Genomic DNA, 19,056 nt, shown 5'->3' with positions numbered 1-19,056 from the left:
CTTTTTTATACCTCCCCTTAATTTGCTGTGCTTCTTTTTCTGTAATCTGATCGAGGTTCAAAGTTATGGTTTTGCTCCACATCTGTGCCCCACCTATTTGCCGTTTTGCACATTAGCATTCGAGCATGCAGTTTATTCTTACCACAATAAAAGATTTCAACAAAGTTTGCTTTTATTTTAAAAGAAAACTTGCACATATCCAAACAGAATCAAGCTATGTAAATGATAGACGAATGGTGCACAAATCACGTCCAAAAATTTATAATCAAATCAAATATGTATAAAACTGCAATTAATTTAATTAAACAGTTTAGATTTTGAAAGCTATAAAATATTTTGCATACATCAGTTGGAAACTTTCAAGTTATCTAATCAAGTCTTATTTGAACACTGATGAGTGCATTTCACTCATCCTATTTGCTGTGAAAATTATTCACTCCACTCAACAGGTAAAAAAAAAAATTGTAGATCATAATTTCCATTTTGCCACAATTAAATGGCAATCATTTGAGAGTCTTGGACTTGTCTAGATAGCACCTTCTAAGTTTTACATTTTTCCAAAGTAATACATTTGAATGAAATAAATTAGTCAAATCTACGGCTTTGTCCTTAGACAGGTAGAGCGAGAAGGAGAGAAATGGGACAGAGCAGGAGGAGGCAAGGGCAAAGAGGTGAAACAGACAGGGAAGAAGGTGACAATGAGAGGAGAGTGAAGACAAATGGAAAAGAGAGGGACTGTGGCAGGTGTTAATGGGATTTAGGCAGGCTTTTGTTAGCAATGAAGTGGAGAAATAAGCTCAGTGGAAACGGAAGGCCAAAAAGGTATTTGATTGGTGAGGGTGGGGTTTGTTGCATGCTTGATATCTTGTTTAATTTATGGAAAGTTTGATCAGAAAATGAACAGTGCATTTTCTGTAAACAAATTAAGCTTGCTATTTTCTAACTACACTAGACTTCTACGGTATCTCAAACATTTTAAAATAAAATCTAAAATTGTTCATGACAACACTCTTATTCCTGAGTGTAGGTTGCAACCCCTGTTCAGAATCTGAGCACAGCATCTTGTGGTACTGAGTACATTGTCACAGGTGCTATCTTTTTGATCGGATGTTATACCAAGGTCCCAACCACCTATTCAGGTATATATAAAATATTCCATGGCACTGCTTGAAACATCGCAGGTCAAAATTTATCCCTCAGCCAACACAACAAAAACAAATAAATCTCCTTTGTTGTTTTTGCATAGATACACTTCCATATTTGACAATGTAATAATAATAATTAATTGACTGTGAAACACATTGGGACACCTTGAGATCATGAAAGGCACTATATAAGTGCCAGTTCTTAAATTGTATTGGGATTCACATATCCAGCACTTTAAACCCTTCTGGATGCTCATTCCCAGCAAAAGCAATTGAATATCAGTGAGCAGCACCCACTCATGATCTTATAGGTCATTCTTGAAGTGGTTAAAGGCGGATAAGCCAAGACTGTTGTCTCAAGCAACTTCTGCAGCTTTGTCCTGATGCTATAGCAATTGTTATCTTCGACGAACCGCAAGCAAGTCTGATGACACTACTGGGCCTTTTTGTCAGTAAAGGAAAATCACAGCTTTGCTAGGGATCACTTGAAGTACTGAATCAAGTACTCTTTTGTTGTTGAGAGCAATTATTCTCATCTCTGTTTGCATTAAGTTCCTCTGTCTACTGGGTAAATGGTGTCAAAAGGTTTGGAGCTAAGTACTTATGAAAGACCTCAAACTGCCAGTCGATGACCAGATTATTAGTGAATGCATATTACTTGATGACTATTGATTACTTCTTCAGTTGCTTTGCTGACAATTGGAAGAAGACTGGTTAATCTAAATTTGTCCTGCTTTTGTGGATTGCATCTATGTGTGCAATTTTCTATTGTTGGGCAAATGCTGGTGTCATAGCTACATTGGAACGTCTTGGCTCGTTCAAGTGCACAGATCTTCAGCACTACAGCTGGATGTTGTCAGAGCCTGTGACTTTCACTGTACCTAGTGTATCCACTTTACATTACGTGGAGTGAACTGATTTGGTTGGATGGAGACCACCTTGAAAGTAGCCTGAATAGCATCACTCATTTGGCATTTTGGATGAAGATACTTAAAAACTCCTTTCAACCTGTCCCTTATACTGGTGCTGAAATCTTCTCTGTCTGAGGTTAGGGATTTTCATGGGAGCCATTTGCTCCTGTTATTTGTCTGATTGCCCACCATTTTTTAACAGATTATGATAGAGCCCCATAGCCTTGCTTTGATCTATTGTTTTATGGAACTATTTAGTTATATCTGTAGCCATCCGCTTTTAGTATTTAAGTATATTTATTAGTTTCACAAGTAGGCTGACAACACTGCAATGTTACTGTGAAAATCTCCTAGCGCCAGATTCCGGCACCTGTTCAGGTATACTGAGGTAGAATTCAGCACATCTTTCGGACTGTGGGAGGAAACCGGGGCACCCGGAGGAAACCCACGCAGCCGCGGGGAGAAAATTCAGACACCGCACAGACAGTGACCCAAGCCAGGAATCGAACCCTGGTCCCTGGCGCTGTGAGGGAGCAGTGTTAACCACTGTGCCATAGTGCTCTCCTGGTAGCCCTGTGTTGTAGTCTCAGTGGATTGTTACCTGCATGACACTGTGCCAAGCACATTTTTTAACATTCCTCATTAAACCAGAGCTTTGATGACAATGCAAGGAGTGCATTAGATTATGGTGGTTACAATATTGCTGTTCATCACCCAAGGCTCTACATATTGATGCCTACATCCATGTCTATATACTTCAAGGTACAAATTTCTGGGGAGAGTAAAATTAAATACAAACCTTACCATTTACACAAGATCCTATTTTTGGCATGCTAAAAGAAATGAAAAATGAACATATATCTTGCAATGAAACAATTATGAAAGAAGAGACAAGAAATGAAGAGTGGCAACATTGGTGAATAATGGAATGCATGCAGTATCAGGAACTGAAGAAAACAGTACTTCTAGGAAAAGTCAATATGGTTATAGGTCATACACCTAAATGAGTATTTTAAATTTGTAGGCTTGAGCCAAAATCCCTTAATTTTCAGTGGAAAATAGAAGATAAAATCTGTGGACAAATTAAAGCAATTAGTAGGAATAGCAACATTTATTTGTTTGGCGATTTTAAGTGACTTATTTGTTAACTGGGATTGTGAGGGAAAGGATGGAAGATAGAGATCTGAGTTCCAAAAAGTATTCATTTCTCAAACAGTTTGTATATGGATAAAGAACCAAATAAAGCAATACATTGGGTGGAATGTTGAGATGTCCATCATTGGACTTGGCTCCAATGACATGAGGCCGCTTCAGGATCACACCTTAGTACAAATATACCTCCTCTCTCTCTCTTTCCCCCCCCCCCCCCCCCCCCCCCCCCCAAAGCCCAACCTACCTGACTTCTTTACTCCTTAAATATCAGCCTCACTTGACTTTTTCTAACAAAGTTGGGGGAGCTGATAGATCTCTTTCTCACTAATATTAAAATTTATGTTCAACTACCCATGCTCCTTGTCATCACTGAGTGAGCCAAACTATTCCCTCGACTCCTTTCTGCCCTAGCCCTGAAATTTCTCTCCCATTTCCCCTCATGCAATCTCCTACTTCCCCCTTACTGAACCCCATTAACGTGCTAACCCAAGACTTTCATTTCTGGCCCCCATTGTAAATGGCACTGTACATTGTTCCCTCTCCTCAGACACAATCTCTCTCCGTTTCACAATTGCATCCTTTTAGAAGTGTGATATTACTTTCCTGGTGCACCTCGAAGTGCTATTTGAAACCTAACTCACAAGAACCATGTTTTTTTCAATGTACAAATGCCGACCAATGTTTCCAAATTTTCCTTAATGAAATTTTGTCAAATTATTTGATACACTAATCTATTTATCGTCATGGAATTCAAACAATAACACAATTCCTGTTTATTTCTGCACTACCTACAGCATTTGATATTGTAATACAACCCATTTAATGTCCTAATTTCTCAAGGTTAAACCACCTCAGCTGCATGCAACTAAATCAAATTTATATGCTAATACATCAGAACTTATTCCCCAGCTAATCAAGGCATGATTGGCACTGTAATTGATTGTGTGATTTCATCATGAATATGCCAGAAAATGATCAGCCCTCAACTTTAAATTAAGCTAATACTCGCTGTTGATTGTAATCAGCTGTTGTGCCTTATTTCCTCCAATGATCTGTGCTTCATCTCCTGATGCTTTTTTTATATATTTAATTTCTAGTTGTGTTTGTACTTTTATTTTTATGAATGTATGCTAATACTAATGAAGAATATGCCGCCGCCTTCTCCAAGCTTCCATGAAGCTGCAATCTGCCAGCGCTTCTTAAATTTTCAGCCGAACACCTATCTGCTTGAGTCTTCGGTTTGCAGAGTATTCACAAGCAATACTGAGGCAATGCAATAAAGTACTGTAAGTCTGAAGAGTGCTGTGCTGAGATAACAAAGGAAAGCACAGATATACAAGTTTAGCTGAATACTAAAATTAAGTGTTGATGGCCTAAATATAGGTGCTATTCCCTAAACTTTGATCTTCAACGATGCTTTGCATGGATTTGAATTGCAGCAGCTGCATCCTCAAAGTGTTGTCCCATGTCCATATGAACACCACATTGCTTAGTATTTGTCACATTTCTAACAACCTGGTTCTTCTTTCCTTAATGCCCACGTGACAGCAAGGTGGGACATATCGTCAACCATCCTAGGAGTGTGTGTTGCATCCCTAGGTAAGTTTCCAGGATCAGAAATGCCATCATTATACCAGAAGATTAAAGTTAATAGATATTCAGTCATAGAATTTCCCCATGAGCCCAATGGATTTGTGAGTCCAATGCTTTTGGAAGTCCTGTTCTGCCTCAATCTCAAAAAAATGAATTGTATTTATTTAAATAATTAAAATAATTGATTTCTGGTAGTCTTATGCTAATCTGACATGGTATACTGCCTTCTGCTGTATGCTTTGTTTTGGGCCTTGCTACCTATGCTTGAAATCTAAAATAGTCCTCTTAGTTATTCAACTTTTTAATTTGGTCAGATCTATTGCCAATTAATAGGCCATAACAAAGGTCTGTCAACTAAAGAGTTAGCTCCACCGTTGGAACTCCTCAATCTAGATTTCCTGTTTTAACAACGTTATTGTTTTATTGCCGTTTGTTGTTCTGATTTAGTCTATTTTTTGTTTTTCTGTGTAATGTAAATGATATCAGGACTATTATGTAAAATTACTGTTTAAACATTGAAGATTCTTTGCTTAAATGTGGTAACAGTCGACAAATTTTTGATTTCATCAAAGCCATTTGGAAATCGTTCTCCACCCAATGATAATTCTGTCACAGTGCAGATATTTCCAAAATGGTTAGAGATAGACTAAACTGAACAAGAAAGCATGGGAGTGGGTAATAAGTATTATTTAAAAACAATAACAGAAAGAGAATAAGGAAGTTATGACCAGGGTAAGGGAAGCAAAGAAGTAGTATGGGGATTTTTTTTAAAAGTCAAATGAACAGTGCATAACCGTAAAACGAGAACAAAGTCATGCAAATGCTGGAAATCTAAAATTAAAAACAGAAAATACTGGAAATGCTCAGAAATCTGGGAGTATATGTGCAGCAAGAAACAGTTGACACTTTAGATCAGTAAACCTTCATCAGTATCATTCTACAAGCATATCAGTAAAATGAGAATCGTTAATTGCCAGGTGCAACCTCTGAGAGGACAGTAGAGGCTAGTTAATAAATAGAAATTGCATGACCACCCTGCAAGGAATGGTTGGGTTGTATGACCTGGGTTGCAATTTCTATGCCCTGTCTTTAGTGAATAGGATCTTGACAGTATTCTGCAGACTAACAGCAATCAAAATCGTAGAATCTCAGAAGAAATCCCTATCAGTGCTTCTCTCAAGTCAATTAAAAATATCTTGATTAATATTTTTGCCCATCTTGTTTGAAAACTGCTAACACATTATTGGAGAAGCTGACAGAAATTTCTCAGACTAAACACGTATAAGAACAGAATTACTATTAACCACTGAAGTAACAAGATTAGTGTCATACTTTAGACTGACAGCTGTTTTGTAGAACCTTTTAACTTAGCTCCCTTACACTGTTATACATTCTGTCTCTCTCTCTCCCTCCCTCCCTCTGTCTCTCTCTCTTTTTCTCTCCCTCCCTCTCTCTCGGTTCATGAGTTAGCACAAATTTTTTAATCAAAACTGTTCTGGAAATCAACAGAATATGCCCTGTATTACTTTAATGATTCATGAATCTAATTTCTAAAAAAAAATTAATGCAGAGTTTTTTTTCTAATATCAGTTATTTTGTAAAAGTTCAGTTAACTTTTAGATACTTCCTCTTATGTGAATTTCTAAAAATATATTTCCATGTCTAAACGAGCTGGAAGTAACGGTCAAGTGAAATGCAAATGAGTTGTGCAATAAGAAATGTTAACTGCTTTCATTTCAAGTTTCGCGTAAAGTTCCTAAAAGCTGCTTTCCAATATGAGTTTTGGTAAATTGACATGGAGCTTGTCCAGTAACACCACTGTCATATAGTGCTTATATATAGAGCAATACCCACATTTAAAATATTGCACTGAATACCCTCAGTATTCAGCTGCTTTGTTTTTAATTTAATCACAGCAGTGCAAGGCCTTATTTATTTCCCTTCCCCATTTACCAAGAAGGAAATGATGAATGTGCTCCATGAACCCTTGCGCTTTTAGTGCTGATGACATTATCACAATTATATTGATTAAGGGCTTCCAGGATATTGACCCATCAATGATAAAAGATAAACAATATCTGTCTAAATCAAAATGTAGTTTACCTTCAGGCAAGCTTAGAGATAATGGTGTTACATTGCTGTCCTTCTACTTCTTGGTTATAGAGTGCATTGGGGTTGGGAAATGCTATCAAAGTGATCTTGGTGAGCTGCTGCAGTGTATCTTATAAATCATACATAAATAAATCATACATATAGCAACTATATTATGTTAATGGAGAGGGTGGATATTGAATATAATGGCAGGAGAGCTGATCAGGCAAACTTCTCTGTTCTAGACGATGTCAAGCTGATTGGATGGATGCAGCTGCAACAAAATACAAGTATTTTGTTGCAGTTCTGACTTGAGTCACATAAGAAAGGCTTTTAAGGTTCAGATGTGAGCTCCTTATCACACAGTACCCGTCCTTTGCCCTACTCATGACATGGCAATTCAATTAACATTCTGGGCATTGGAGACCTGAAAGAGGTTGATAGGGATTTGGCAAACATGATTTCATTGAAGAACATTGTGAGCTAGTTGGGTCTTCTTATCTTGGAGATGATTAGTACTTGTCACTTGTTCTGCATAGCGTATGCTACCCAATGTTTTTCAATCCAAGCCTGTACCTTAAACATGGACTGCTTCAATATTTTTGTAATAATTGAAAAGCAATCTACCTGGCTGGCATTATTGACAAGTTAGAATCATAGAAACATACAACACAAAAGAAAAACCATCCAGCTTGGTGTGCCTCTGTTGGCAGGTGGGGCTGGAGGGTTCGTTTTCTCAAAATATTTCATCAGCTTGAAAGCTTCTATTTCAGCACCCCCAATCTTTTCCTTGTGGGTACCTCTAGCAAGGCCAGCATTTATTGTCTATCTCTTAACAAGCGTGAGAAGGTAGTTGTTAGCCATCTTGAATTTCAGAGGGCAATTAAGAGCCAACCCAATTCTATAGGTCTGGAATCATACATAGACCAGACCAGGTAAGGATGACAGATTTCCTTCCATCCATAAACCAGATGAGTTCTTATGATAATCTGTGGTTCCATGGTCGCCATTACTGATTCTGGCCTTTTATTCCTTGTCACTCTCTCTTATTTTGCCAAGATTGTGTGATCTGCAAACTTTATAATGCTGCTCCCTACATCCAATCTAAGTTGTTTGTGAAAATTATTCATTGAAAAGTATCCTTCAGGAACCTCATAGCAAAACCTCTCCATGTCTGCAAAAATATTCAGTGTCCCCCACTCTTTGCTTCCTGTCACTGGGTTAATTGTGTATCCATATTGCCATGTTCTATTTAATTTCATAAGTTTCAATTTTTTTCATTAAACCTCCCATGTGACACTTTGTTGAATATCTTCCAAAGATCCACAAATGCATCTGTTGCACCACCTTGATTAACCTGTTACCTTATCAAAGCTAAATGCTTTTCAGAAACATTGGGCATGAAATTAGATGAGGGCAAAACCACAAAATTGATGGAAATTCATATGCCAACTATTGTATATCACGTCCAATATTTAATCCTATTAAACTCAGTGGAACTGACTGACCAGGGGAGCAACTAACATTCAACCAATATGATTACGCCTGTTTTGCAGGCTTAGGAATAGAAGGAAATTTGAATGGCTAACCATTTTAATTGAGATGGTTCTTGCATGTATAAAAGTAACATATAAAACTGGTATTGGCAGTGGTTTAGGAACAGGTTAACCACACAACCTAAGCATTAGTTGAAGACTGATCTCTGGTGTGGGAATGATCTCAATGGTTAAAATGAATAGTGAGGTAAAGTTGCCATAGTCCCAGATGACCAAAGGCAGTGACTGGTAATGATTTAACCTGAGGGTCGCCGCACCTCAGGCAAAGGGGTAAGGTTGAGAAAGCGGGGCTTTCATGAATAACCTCAGCTGGTATGGGAATTGAACTCGCGCTGTTGGCATCGCTGATCTACATCACTGACCAGCTGTCCCAGCCAACTGATCTACATCACTGACCAGCTGTCCCAGCCAACTGACCTAAACCGACACCTGTGAATGAATGGAGACCCTCTTTAAAATCCAATTTTTTCTAATACTTCTGCAACCTAATCTTATTTTATTGCAGGTTCATTGTGGTCATTAACAGGAGCAGTGTTGTACGCCATCTACATAGTCATGATTAAAAGAAAAGTTGACCGAGAAGACAAGCTTGACATACCCATGTTTTTTGGTAAGTTTAACAGCTACACTGTATACTCTGTAATTTCTTTGAATGTAGGAACAGCTATGGTTGCATGTTGCGTAATAACTACAGTTTACTCACACAAGGTTTTACTGCACTACCATTTGTGGTTATATCTGTCCATGCCTATAATTATCTTCAGATTAAAATAATGAGAACCTTAAAACTTCAGGGAGGGTTTGAATTTTTTTTAATATTCTGCTATCTAAAACATACAGAGCTGTTCATTTGATTTCAGTCTGATGCTGTCAAACCTGTCAACGTTCTCTAATTTCAAGAGTAAACTGCAGACGGGTTTCTCCGACCTTGTTCACTCTGCAATTGCTGCCACCGAGAACTGAGAATTTGGCGCTCTGCCAAAACTCCATTCATTGCAGCGGGACCAGAGAATCCCAGAACAAGAAGGTCGGAGAATTCCAGCCTGCATGTCTGAACAATCAAGCATGCAGTGTCATCTGCATGCACTGATGCATGGGGTGGAATCTTACCAGCCCTCAGGTGGTGCAAACTGAGTCAGGGGGTTTGGTAAAATGCCTGGGAATTGCATCAGGATAGCTCCCCAGTGGATGTGGTGTATTTGGATCTTCAAGAAGCATTCAGTAATATGCCACACAATATATTATTGCACAAAATTGGGACTCATAGGATTGGGGTACTATGATTATGGATTGAGGATCAGTTAATGGACAGAGACAGAGAGTAGGAATAAATGGGACATTTTTGGACTGTAGCTAGCAGAATTGCACAAACAGCACCAGTACTTGGAATAGTGTAGATTAGAGGGGCTTTAGATTGGTACCACTGGTCGGCGCAACATCGAGGGCCGAAGGGCCTGTACTGCGCTGTAATGTTCTACTTGGGCCTTAGCTATTTGAAATCTATAATGATGACTAAGTGGTGACAAATCCTTTGGACCTGGCAACATGCATCCTATGGTTTTATAAGAGCAGTTGCATGGGGGCCTGAATGTAACATATCCAAGTTTGCTGTCGATATGAGGTTAGGTGGGAACATAAGCAGTGAAGAGGGTGCAAAGGGGCTGCAAACGGATATAAATATGTTGGGCAAGTGGGCAGGAATATGAAGATAGAATACAATGTAGCAAAGTGTGAAGCTTTGATCAGAAAAATAAAATAATATTTTTTAAATAATGAGAGACTGATAATTGGATCTTGATGTTCTTGGATACAAATCTCAGAAAGCACCATGGCAGGTACAACAAGCAACTAGAAAGGCAAGTGATACGTTAGCTTTTGTTACAAAGGGATTGGTGTACAAGAATAAAAACATCTTACTACAATTATACAGGGCATTGATAAGGTCACACCTGGAGTACAATGTGCTGTGTTAGTCTCCTTACCAGAGGAAAGACACATTTGTGCTAGAAGGAAGGCAATGAAGACTCACTAGACTGGCTCCTGGCGCAAGAGGAATGTCCTCTGAGGGGAAGTCGAGTAGACTAGGCCTATGTTCCCCAGAGTTTACCAGAATAAAAGTTAATCTAATTGAAACATAAAATACTGAAAAGGATTCGACAGGGTAGATGCTGAGAAAATGTTTCTCCTGTCTAGGGAATCAAGGACACGGAGTCAGTCTCAGAATATGGGCTTATCCATTTAGGATTAACATGAGGAGAAATATCTTCACTCAAAGGGTTGTGAATCTTTAAAGTTTTCTACCCTGGAGAGCCATGGATACTCGGTCATTGAGTGCAGATATATTCAAGACAAAGATCAATAGATTTTAGGGGCCTATGGGAATTAAAGGATATATGAATAGTACAGGAAGGCGCAGTTGAGTTAGAAGTTCAGCCACTATCTTGTTGAAAGGCAAATCAGATTCAAAGGGCCTAATAACCTATGCTACTATTTCTTATGGTCTTATGCTTCAGTATTCTTATTTGATATGCTTCAGTAATGAAGCTGTATTTAAATTGCCTCAATCTTCAGAGAGCAGCAGCAAAGATAATTATAAGTCAACTGTGATAAGTATGTTATCATTGGAGAAAAACAAAAATTTGGTGTCGTACCGTCCATGTACTGAAAATGCTGAGAGCAATAAATTCAATTTACTTAAACAGGTTACTTAACATTGAGTCTAAACTTAGAGCCAAAGGAAATGAGCCCTTGGACAATATTGAAATTGGAAGTCTTGCCCCACAGAATATGGCCTGAATTTTACGTTCAGCGTACTCCCCGTATGTGAAACACGCTCCTGCCTGACGTCGGTTTGTTAACACGATATTATGCTGGCTGGCCAATTAACAGCCATCACAAGTGAAACGTGCTCTGTGAAAGGTTAAGTGCTGCCAGGGAGGGCAGGAAGAGGGCAGGCACCGAGAAAAGTGAACGTGTGGGCTGGCGCTTCCCATATGTTCCCTCAGGAGGAACGCCACTGTGGAGTTGTCTGAGAAAGCTGCTGACCTGTTTTTAACAAAAAAATCAGCAGAAAAACTGCCATGAATGTGTCAATCAAAGACAGACCTCAGTTGCCAGATGCATTGGTTAATTTTATTTGAGCTCTGACTCTTATCCCACCCTGGATTGAGGTCGCAACTTAACTGTAAAGGCCGCCTTGCCTATCAGCCTGCCCGCCAACTTTAAAAGACAAATGGGCAATGTAAAATCCTAACTGTTTGTTTAATATATATTGGCTTCTTGATTGTCGGCGGGCGTGCTTCCAATTTGCATGCGCACCCAATATGACATGAGGGTGCGATGATGTTGGCACACACCCAATGTCTTCTTGTGCGATTTGACAGGTAGAAACTTTATATGTAAAATTCTGACCATCGGGCATGTGTTAGATTGCTAGCCTGTTCAAAGTAATGCTTCCTTGGTTGCAAGATGCACAGAAATGTCATGGCAAAAAATGGAAACAATCAAAGGTGAATAATTTAAAATGATATCAAATTTCACCAATCTTAATGTCCTGCTGCTATGATCTTGTATTTTTGTTTTGGGGATGAGGGTCAACTTGGGAAAGAAATTTCGGATAACCTTCCATCAAGTTGAGTAAAACTTGTAATAAGAAAAATTATACATTATCTTGGAAGAAATGGCTTTCATACAAAATTTTGTTCTGTGTTTTCTCCTGTTCTTGAAATACTTGATGATCCTTTTTGTGTCTTGAGAAGTGGACTGAAGGGAAGTTCAGATATCAAAGTTATCTAAATCTGAAACATTTGCAAATCATGCTGTTCACTCTTAAGCGTATAGTGAATAGTCAATTGTTATGGATATTTATGAGATTGCATCAGGAAGAGCTTTTTAGTTTTTATATTGGGAACGTTATTCACTGCACTGGTCGTCATAGAGTAATAAACAATCCTGTTTTACAGAATAATGGGACAGATAAGAAATACCGAATTTAAAATTAAAATTCCAAACTCCTATGCTTAAAATGAATAATGTCTCTGTACAACAAACTTAGAAATTAAACACTTTAAATAATTGACTAATTATAGATTAAACTCCACATTATTGACATTTTTGGATCTATGAATAAATTTAGTTTAGTTGCCTGCTGCTTGTCAGCCCTGCAGATGGAATTGAATACAATTGAGAGTGAATGAACTATTCATGCTAGTTACAAGTGTGTTCAGTTTAAAATTGTATTGTATGGGTTCCTATTCAATAGGAGAAAGCAGGAGAAAAGGAAAAAGCATACATTTTACCTAATTACACTAATATCACTTCTGTACCAGCAAATATTAAGACTTTGACCAGTGCACCTTCAAAAATAAGTCTCTGGCTTTATTAAACTACTGTACACTATGCTAATGACCTCACTAATATGAAATAGCTAGTCTATGCATAAGGAATAGCTATTTTGTATTTCTGTTCAGAGATGACAGTTTTACCTTGAGGCATTTTGCAAATCAAAGAATTTTACCAAACTAGCCAGATGATTTCCCGCACCGCCTTGCTCTCTCAGAAATAGGTTCAGTTAGCAGAAGATTTTTTTTTCTTTCTGCAAGGAGATGTTGTGTTAAAACTGTATTACCAGTGATTGTAGTATAAACTTCTGTCATATATAAATTAAGTTGCGACAAGGAAGCAATAACATGCTTCACTGCATCCTTTATGCAGGGTTGCCACTAAAATCCATTTTCCAATTTTGGACCAGCTAAATTTGATTTGAAATAAAATGCTTTTCCATCAACATAACCTAAAATCAGTCTTAGAATACACTGGTCCTCATTTCTTGCATTCACGTTTTTTTTGATGAGAGCATTTCTTTTTGTTTCGATTTTTATTTCAAGCAGGCCTGTTTCACACGCTTCTTACAATCTTTAATGGCTTTTTATACATTATCATTCAATAATGTAAAGACTTTCTCTGCTTCATTGTGCGATGTTGCTTCTATTCAAAGAAACCTAAATTTATCTGCGAATTCACCTTTCATGGGCTGGCGGAACTGTTCTATTTGGATTGATTATGGAGACTGGTCCTGTATTCTCTCGATTTTCAAAGAACGAGGAGTAATCTTATTGAAACTTACAAAATTCTTAATAGGCTAGACCGTGTTGATGAAGAAAGGATGTTTCCCCTGGCTGGTGTGTCACAGGGACAAACCACTTAGGACTGAGATAAGGAGGAATTTCTTCACTCAAAGTGCAGTTATCATTGGAATTCTCTATCCAGAGAGTTGTGGAAATTCAGTCATTGAGTATGTTCAAGACTGAATCAATAGATTTCAAGATATTAAAGATGTCGAAGGATATGGGGATAGTGCAGGAAGAAGGAATTGAGGTAGAAGATCAGCTTTAATCTGGTTGAATAGCAGAGCAGGCTCGAAGGCCCAAATGGCCTACTCCTGCACCTAAATTTAAAACGTTCAATGATTCTGTTCCAGTTGGCAGGAACATGTAGCTAACACCACATAGGAACACGTGTGGAGATGCGATTCACTGTATTAAAATATTTTCACATGTGCATTGCATTATCTCGCCTCATGAGTTAAATTTCATAAGTTGCAACAAAAAAAACTGTTGAGCATAAATGCTTTATATATTCATAAAGATTGGAAAGCCTATGTATTTTAGAAACAAACCGTTGCGCTTAAAGTCAAGTTTTAACAATCCAAATTCGTCATGAATATTTTAAGCCTGTGGTATGGTAACAGATCTTTATTTTGTAATGTTGTGCCGTTACATTCCGTGATTTCAAGCACCCAACATTGTGTTGTGCTTGGAAGGAGCACGTCAACTGAAGCAGAATTTTAAATAACTTGTACACACATTATCCCTAACTTTTTGCTTTCCCTCGGCTAAAAACAGGCCCAATGCAAAATCTCTCATCAAAATCTCCTTCTTTCTGTCCTTTAAGCACACTCTCTTCAGCTGCACTTTAACACTGGGAGCATGAGATCACTGATTTTACCCTTTGGGGGTACGCTTTAGATTACTCATTAAAAGGAATAATAAGTATCTTCACTTTTTACCATTTTTTAATTAGTTTATATCATAAATATTTGCTCATGATCTCACTTTTTATTTTCCTTTCTTTTTACAGGATTTGTGGGATTATTTAATCTCCTGCTGCTATGGCCTGGGTTTTTCGTGCTTCACTATACAGGCTTTGAAGCTTTTGAATTTCCAACCAAAACTGTATGGATGTACATCCTTATTAATGGACTCATAGGGACAGTGCTGTCTGAATTTCTCTGGTTGTGGTATGAGCTTGTTATAATTTACTTTTGAAATGTGAAGACATACTTGCTTAAAAGAAAACCAGAGATAACAAAATCTGTCGAATTGCTAATTTACCTGTTACTCGAGTGTTTTCAAACATCCCCACAAAAATTAAAATTTATTTAAGCAGGTAAAAATGTGATGTTTAAAATACAATACTTTTCACAAAGTTGATCACTTATTTGTCAAGCAGTTTATGTATTTTATATGATTATACTGCTATTCTTGAGCTGACATCTGTTTGTTATGGGTTTGTTTGTTGTCTCATTGATGAGACCTTGAGATTTATATGCTTAAACATGGACCACTTATTGGTAATCCTTAGCTATGTACAGATCCCAGTTACATGGTGCTGCCTCCATGCAGATTCCATCTAGACATTTCTCCAAGTCTATTAAAATGTGACTATACATCATACCATGGGAGATGTTATTCTTCAGTCCCATGTTAACCCATGTAGTGCTGAGCACCTTTATATTACAATGGCATGCAAGCACATGCAACAACATCCCCCTTTCCCCTCAATAGAAAACTTTGTCCTTTCTAATGGAGACTATTGACAATACAACCTTCACTTGCTATCCTTTTTCCCCCACCCCAAGTCTCTGACTTTACAAATTCAGATGGTCTTGAGGCTTACCAGTTCTTCCACATCTCAGTCTGTCACTTTTGGAGGAATGGTAGTAGTACTCTGTGTTTCTGGTACGTTGTGGCAGACCGTGGCATGCTGGTCTGCCGTGAAGATCCCCCCAAGTGTGCTGTGAGAAAAAATTCAAAATGATTACAAGTTCACGTAATTAAACTAAAACTAACCTTCGACTTTCCCTCTGTGGTTGCCATCGCAAAGACTTGATGGACCTCAGTCCTCCTGCGCATGCGCCAACCAGGGAAGAGCCGCGTATGCGCAGTTTAGATTTTTTACGTTGGTCAGACCCATGTGTATGACCAATGGAACTTGATGGCAAACACGGGCTGAAAATCACCCAAAAACGTATTTTGCTGAAGAGCAGTTCAGAAAAAATAGGAGGTTCTCAATTTTATTTTAGTATAGAGGTGTACCATGACATATAAAAGGTTAAGAACCACTGTGTTAGAGCACTCCTGCCTCCAGCAAGTTTTTCAGGCCAAAGCTCTGCCGCCAGGAAATGTAAGTGATGACCACAAGCCATACTGGTTGCCATTCATACTGACTGCAAGTGATTGAGCACTCAGAGTGTTCCCATGTACGTAATTCATGGAATCATAGAATCCCGTCAGTACAGAATGAGGCCATTCAGCCCATCGAGTCTGTACCGACCACAGTCCCACACAGGCCCTATCCCTGTAACCCTCATTTACCCTGCTAATCCCCCTGACACTAGGGTCAATTTAACAAGGCCAATCAACCTAACCCGCACATCTTTGGAGTGTGGGAGGAAATCGAAACATCTGGAGGAAACCCACACAGACACGGGAAAAGTGCAAACTCCGCACAGACAGTGACCCAAGGCTGGAATTGAACCTAGGTCTCTGGCGCTGTGAGGCAGCAGAGCTAACCATTGCGCCACCGTGCCACCCTAATTGTTACATCTTGGGCAAATGAAGGTCTTGCCAGAAAATAAAAGTAATGATAACATTTAAAACATTATACGTGTGCTATCTTGCTCATGCTTTGTTCTTTCCCCATTGCTGTCAAACACTGTGAAAACTGTATCTATCAATGCTACTTCCCTTTGATCAGCATCATTATCACTTTTTTTCAATTTTCCATTGTATTCTTCTCTACTCTTTTATATGAATTTAACTTGACAGTTTGTAATAAATTATAACTTTCCAAAGCTAACATCTTAAGACATTGTTGCTGATCAGTTAGCTTTGCTAAATGGGTAGCACATTCACCTTTGATGCAGAAGACCGTAGGCTCAAACCCAGTTCTCAGACTTAAATCTAGTTTGACGTTTCAGTTCATCACTGAGGACATGTCATGTTATTGCAAATCTCGTCATTCAAATTAATAAAGCAACATCCAGTCTGCCTGATTCACAAGACTGTGCAGTTGTAAAAGAAATGTGATGATAGCATTTCAAAAAAAAAGCAGCAATTCTCCTGGTGTCTTTGGTGATATTCGTATCTTAACAAGCACCAAAGAAAAATAGCCTAATGAGATCATTCATCTCATTGAGGTTTGTGGGACTGTCCCATCCCTGAAATGGTACTGTGTTTGCATTCATAGCAACAATGACTACACTTCAGAGTAATATAACATGTGAAAATCCTTGTGATTTATTAAGGAGTTAATACAACTTTATTGCTTATAACTTTTTATTATTCTTCTTGCATTTTAACTGTATAATGTAGCTTAGCCTATGAATTTAGAATATTTCATTATATGGAGCACTTGTAGCATAGTTGATTAGAACACTATTCTTTGACTCGTAGAACTAATTTGAAAGAATAATTGGAATTTAACTAGCTCAAAATGTTGGTAGATTTAAAATGATTTTCTTTTTCAGGGGCTGTTTTCTTACATCATCACTGATTGGAACACTCGCATTGAGCCTCACAATACCTCTTTCCATGATAGCAGACATTTATTTGAAAAAGGTAATTCAATCAGCTCTTGAAGACCATATGATTAATGGCATGACATTTATTGTAAAAAAATTACTACATGGCAGCCTCGACTTGAGCCATCATATTTCTGCATTTTTCTAAATTTGTTGATGTTTTTGTGCATTATTTCCTTTGCACCATACAGGTGACTATTTCCTTTCATTTGGCATTTCCTACAAGTGTCCCTGGGTGTGGATTGATTTTTGCAGGAACCCCCTTTGGAGTGTGTAATTACGATAGTCGAGTTTCTCACACACAAGCGTTTGAGAGCCAGTAGACTAGGACTTCCCAAAGCTCATTTAATTATCTTGTCACTTGCCAATACTTGCTTTGAGATCACTTTGAAAGGGGGAGCATGAAGGCTAATAAAAGACTAATTGGGTGAAGGAAGAACGCACTGCCACGGACCATTAGAGAATTAGAGCCCTGGAAAGGTTAGAAATAGTACAAAGAGTACAATAGTGCATAGCTTTTCATCTCATTAAAGCTGGAAATTAATACACCAGCTGGTGAGTTGTAGTTTCTTGACAGGATATGATGTACATAACAGAAAAAAATAAATGCTGTTGAGTGTGAAGTGAAGAAAGAAAATGTTGTAAGACATATTGCAGGTCAGATGCTAACTGAGTTGATGTTTGTCTCCAACATTTTCTGTTTTGGTTATGATAAAAATTTCCTGACATGTTTGTAAGTTTAAAGCAAGAGCACCTTTACATTAGCACAATTTTGTGAAAGCTATGTCACAAATGTAATCTTGATCGTGTTCTTCAGAGGAGATTTATAACTAAAGTAAATGCTCATGGGATCCAGGATTGAAGTGGAAATTGGATTATCAACCAGCTAGATAATTGGAAACTGAGGATAGTTCTGAATGATATAGTTCTAATTGGACAGCTGTGACCATGCAGTTTTCTGGAACTACTGCAGTTCGTGGGTATTAATTTTCCTAATTAGGATGTTATAAATAGTACGTCTAGGTTCTGCAGGAAACTACAACGACAACTTGAATTTAAATAGCGCCTTCATCATAGTAGAACATAGTAAGAAGTACTTAGAGGAGCAAAATCAAACAAAATGTGGCACTGAACCATATGAAGAGATATTAGATGGCCAAGAGCTTGGTTGAAAGTGATGGATTGCAAGGAGTATCTAAAAGGAGGAAAGAGAAGCAGAGAAGTTTAGGGAGGATTTACAGAGGTTAGCATTTCGACCGTTGAAATCATACCTGATAGCCTGCCTCCTAGGGTGTTAAAATAATTGCTTCTGAAACAGTGGGTGTATTAGTTGTAACTTTCCAAAATTCCCTAGGTTTTAAAATGGTCCCAGTGGACAGGACAACTGAAAACGTAACACTTCCGTTCAAGAAAGGAGGAAAGCAAGAAGGAGGAAGCTATAGGCCTGCACCCTAACTTCTGTCATTGGCAAAATGCTATTATGAAGGAAGTAGTAGCAGGCCATTTAGAAAATTAACAATGCATTCAGAGTCGACATGGTTTTATGAAAGGAAATTATCTTTGACAAATTTATTAGATCTTTGAGGATATAACAAACCGAGTAGATAAAGAGCAACCAATACTTGGATTGCCAATAGGCACTTGATAAGTGCCACATGCTAGTACACAAGATTAAAGGTCAGTGAGCTGGAGGTGGATAGAGGATTTGCTAACAGGAAAGAAGAGTCGAGATAAATGGGTCATTT

General features: G+C 38.1%; 1 protein-coding gene across 23 annotated transcripts in view; it reads left to right on the top strand.

Annotated features, from left to right (window-relative positions):
- Positions 1 to 19,056, top strand: part of LOC144503579 (solute carrier family 35 member F5-like) — an 86,219-nt gene that overhangs the window by 48,786 nt on the left and 18,377 nt on the right. For 13 of the 23 annotated variants that reach the window (XM_078228155.1, XM_078228152.1, XM_078228144.1 and 10 more), the window contains 4 exons: positions 4,757 to 4,807; positions 8,954 to 9,058; positions 14,587 to 14,746; positions 17,258 to 17,348. In XM_078228155.1, the coding sequence (XP_078084281.1) occupies positions 4,757 to 4,807; positions 8,954 to 9,058; positions 14,587 to 14,746; positions 17,258 to 17,348 (407 nt within the window). The remainder of the gene's footprint in view (positions 1 to 4,756; positions 4,808 to 8,953; positions 9,059 to 14,586; positions 14,747 to 17,257; positions 17,349 to 19,056) is intronic. The other 10 variants (XM_078228145.1, XM_078228160.1, XM_078228149.1 and 7 more) reach the window with 1 other exon arrangement.

The sequence above is a fragment of the Mustelus asterias genome, chromosome 14 (assembly GCF_964213995.1).
Source record: "Mustelus asterias chromosome 14, sMusAst1.hap1.1, whole genome shotgun sequence".
NCBI lineage: Eukaryota > Metazoa > Chordata > Chondrichthyes > Carcharhiniformes > Triakidae > Mustelus > Mustelus asterias.
This window is presented reverse-complemented; position numbering and strand designations above follow the sequence as displayed.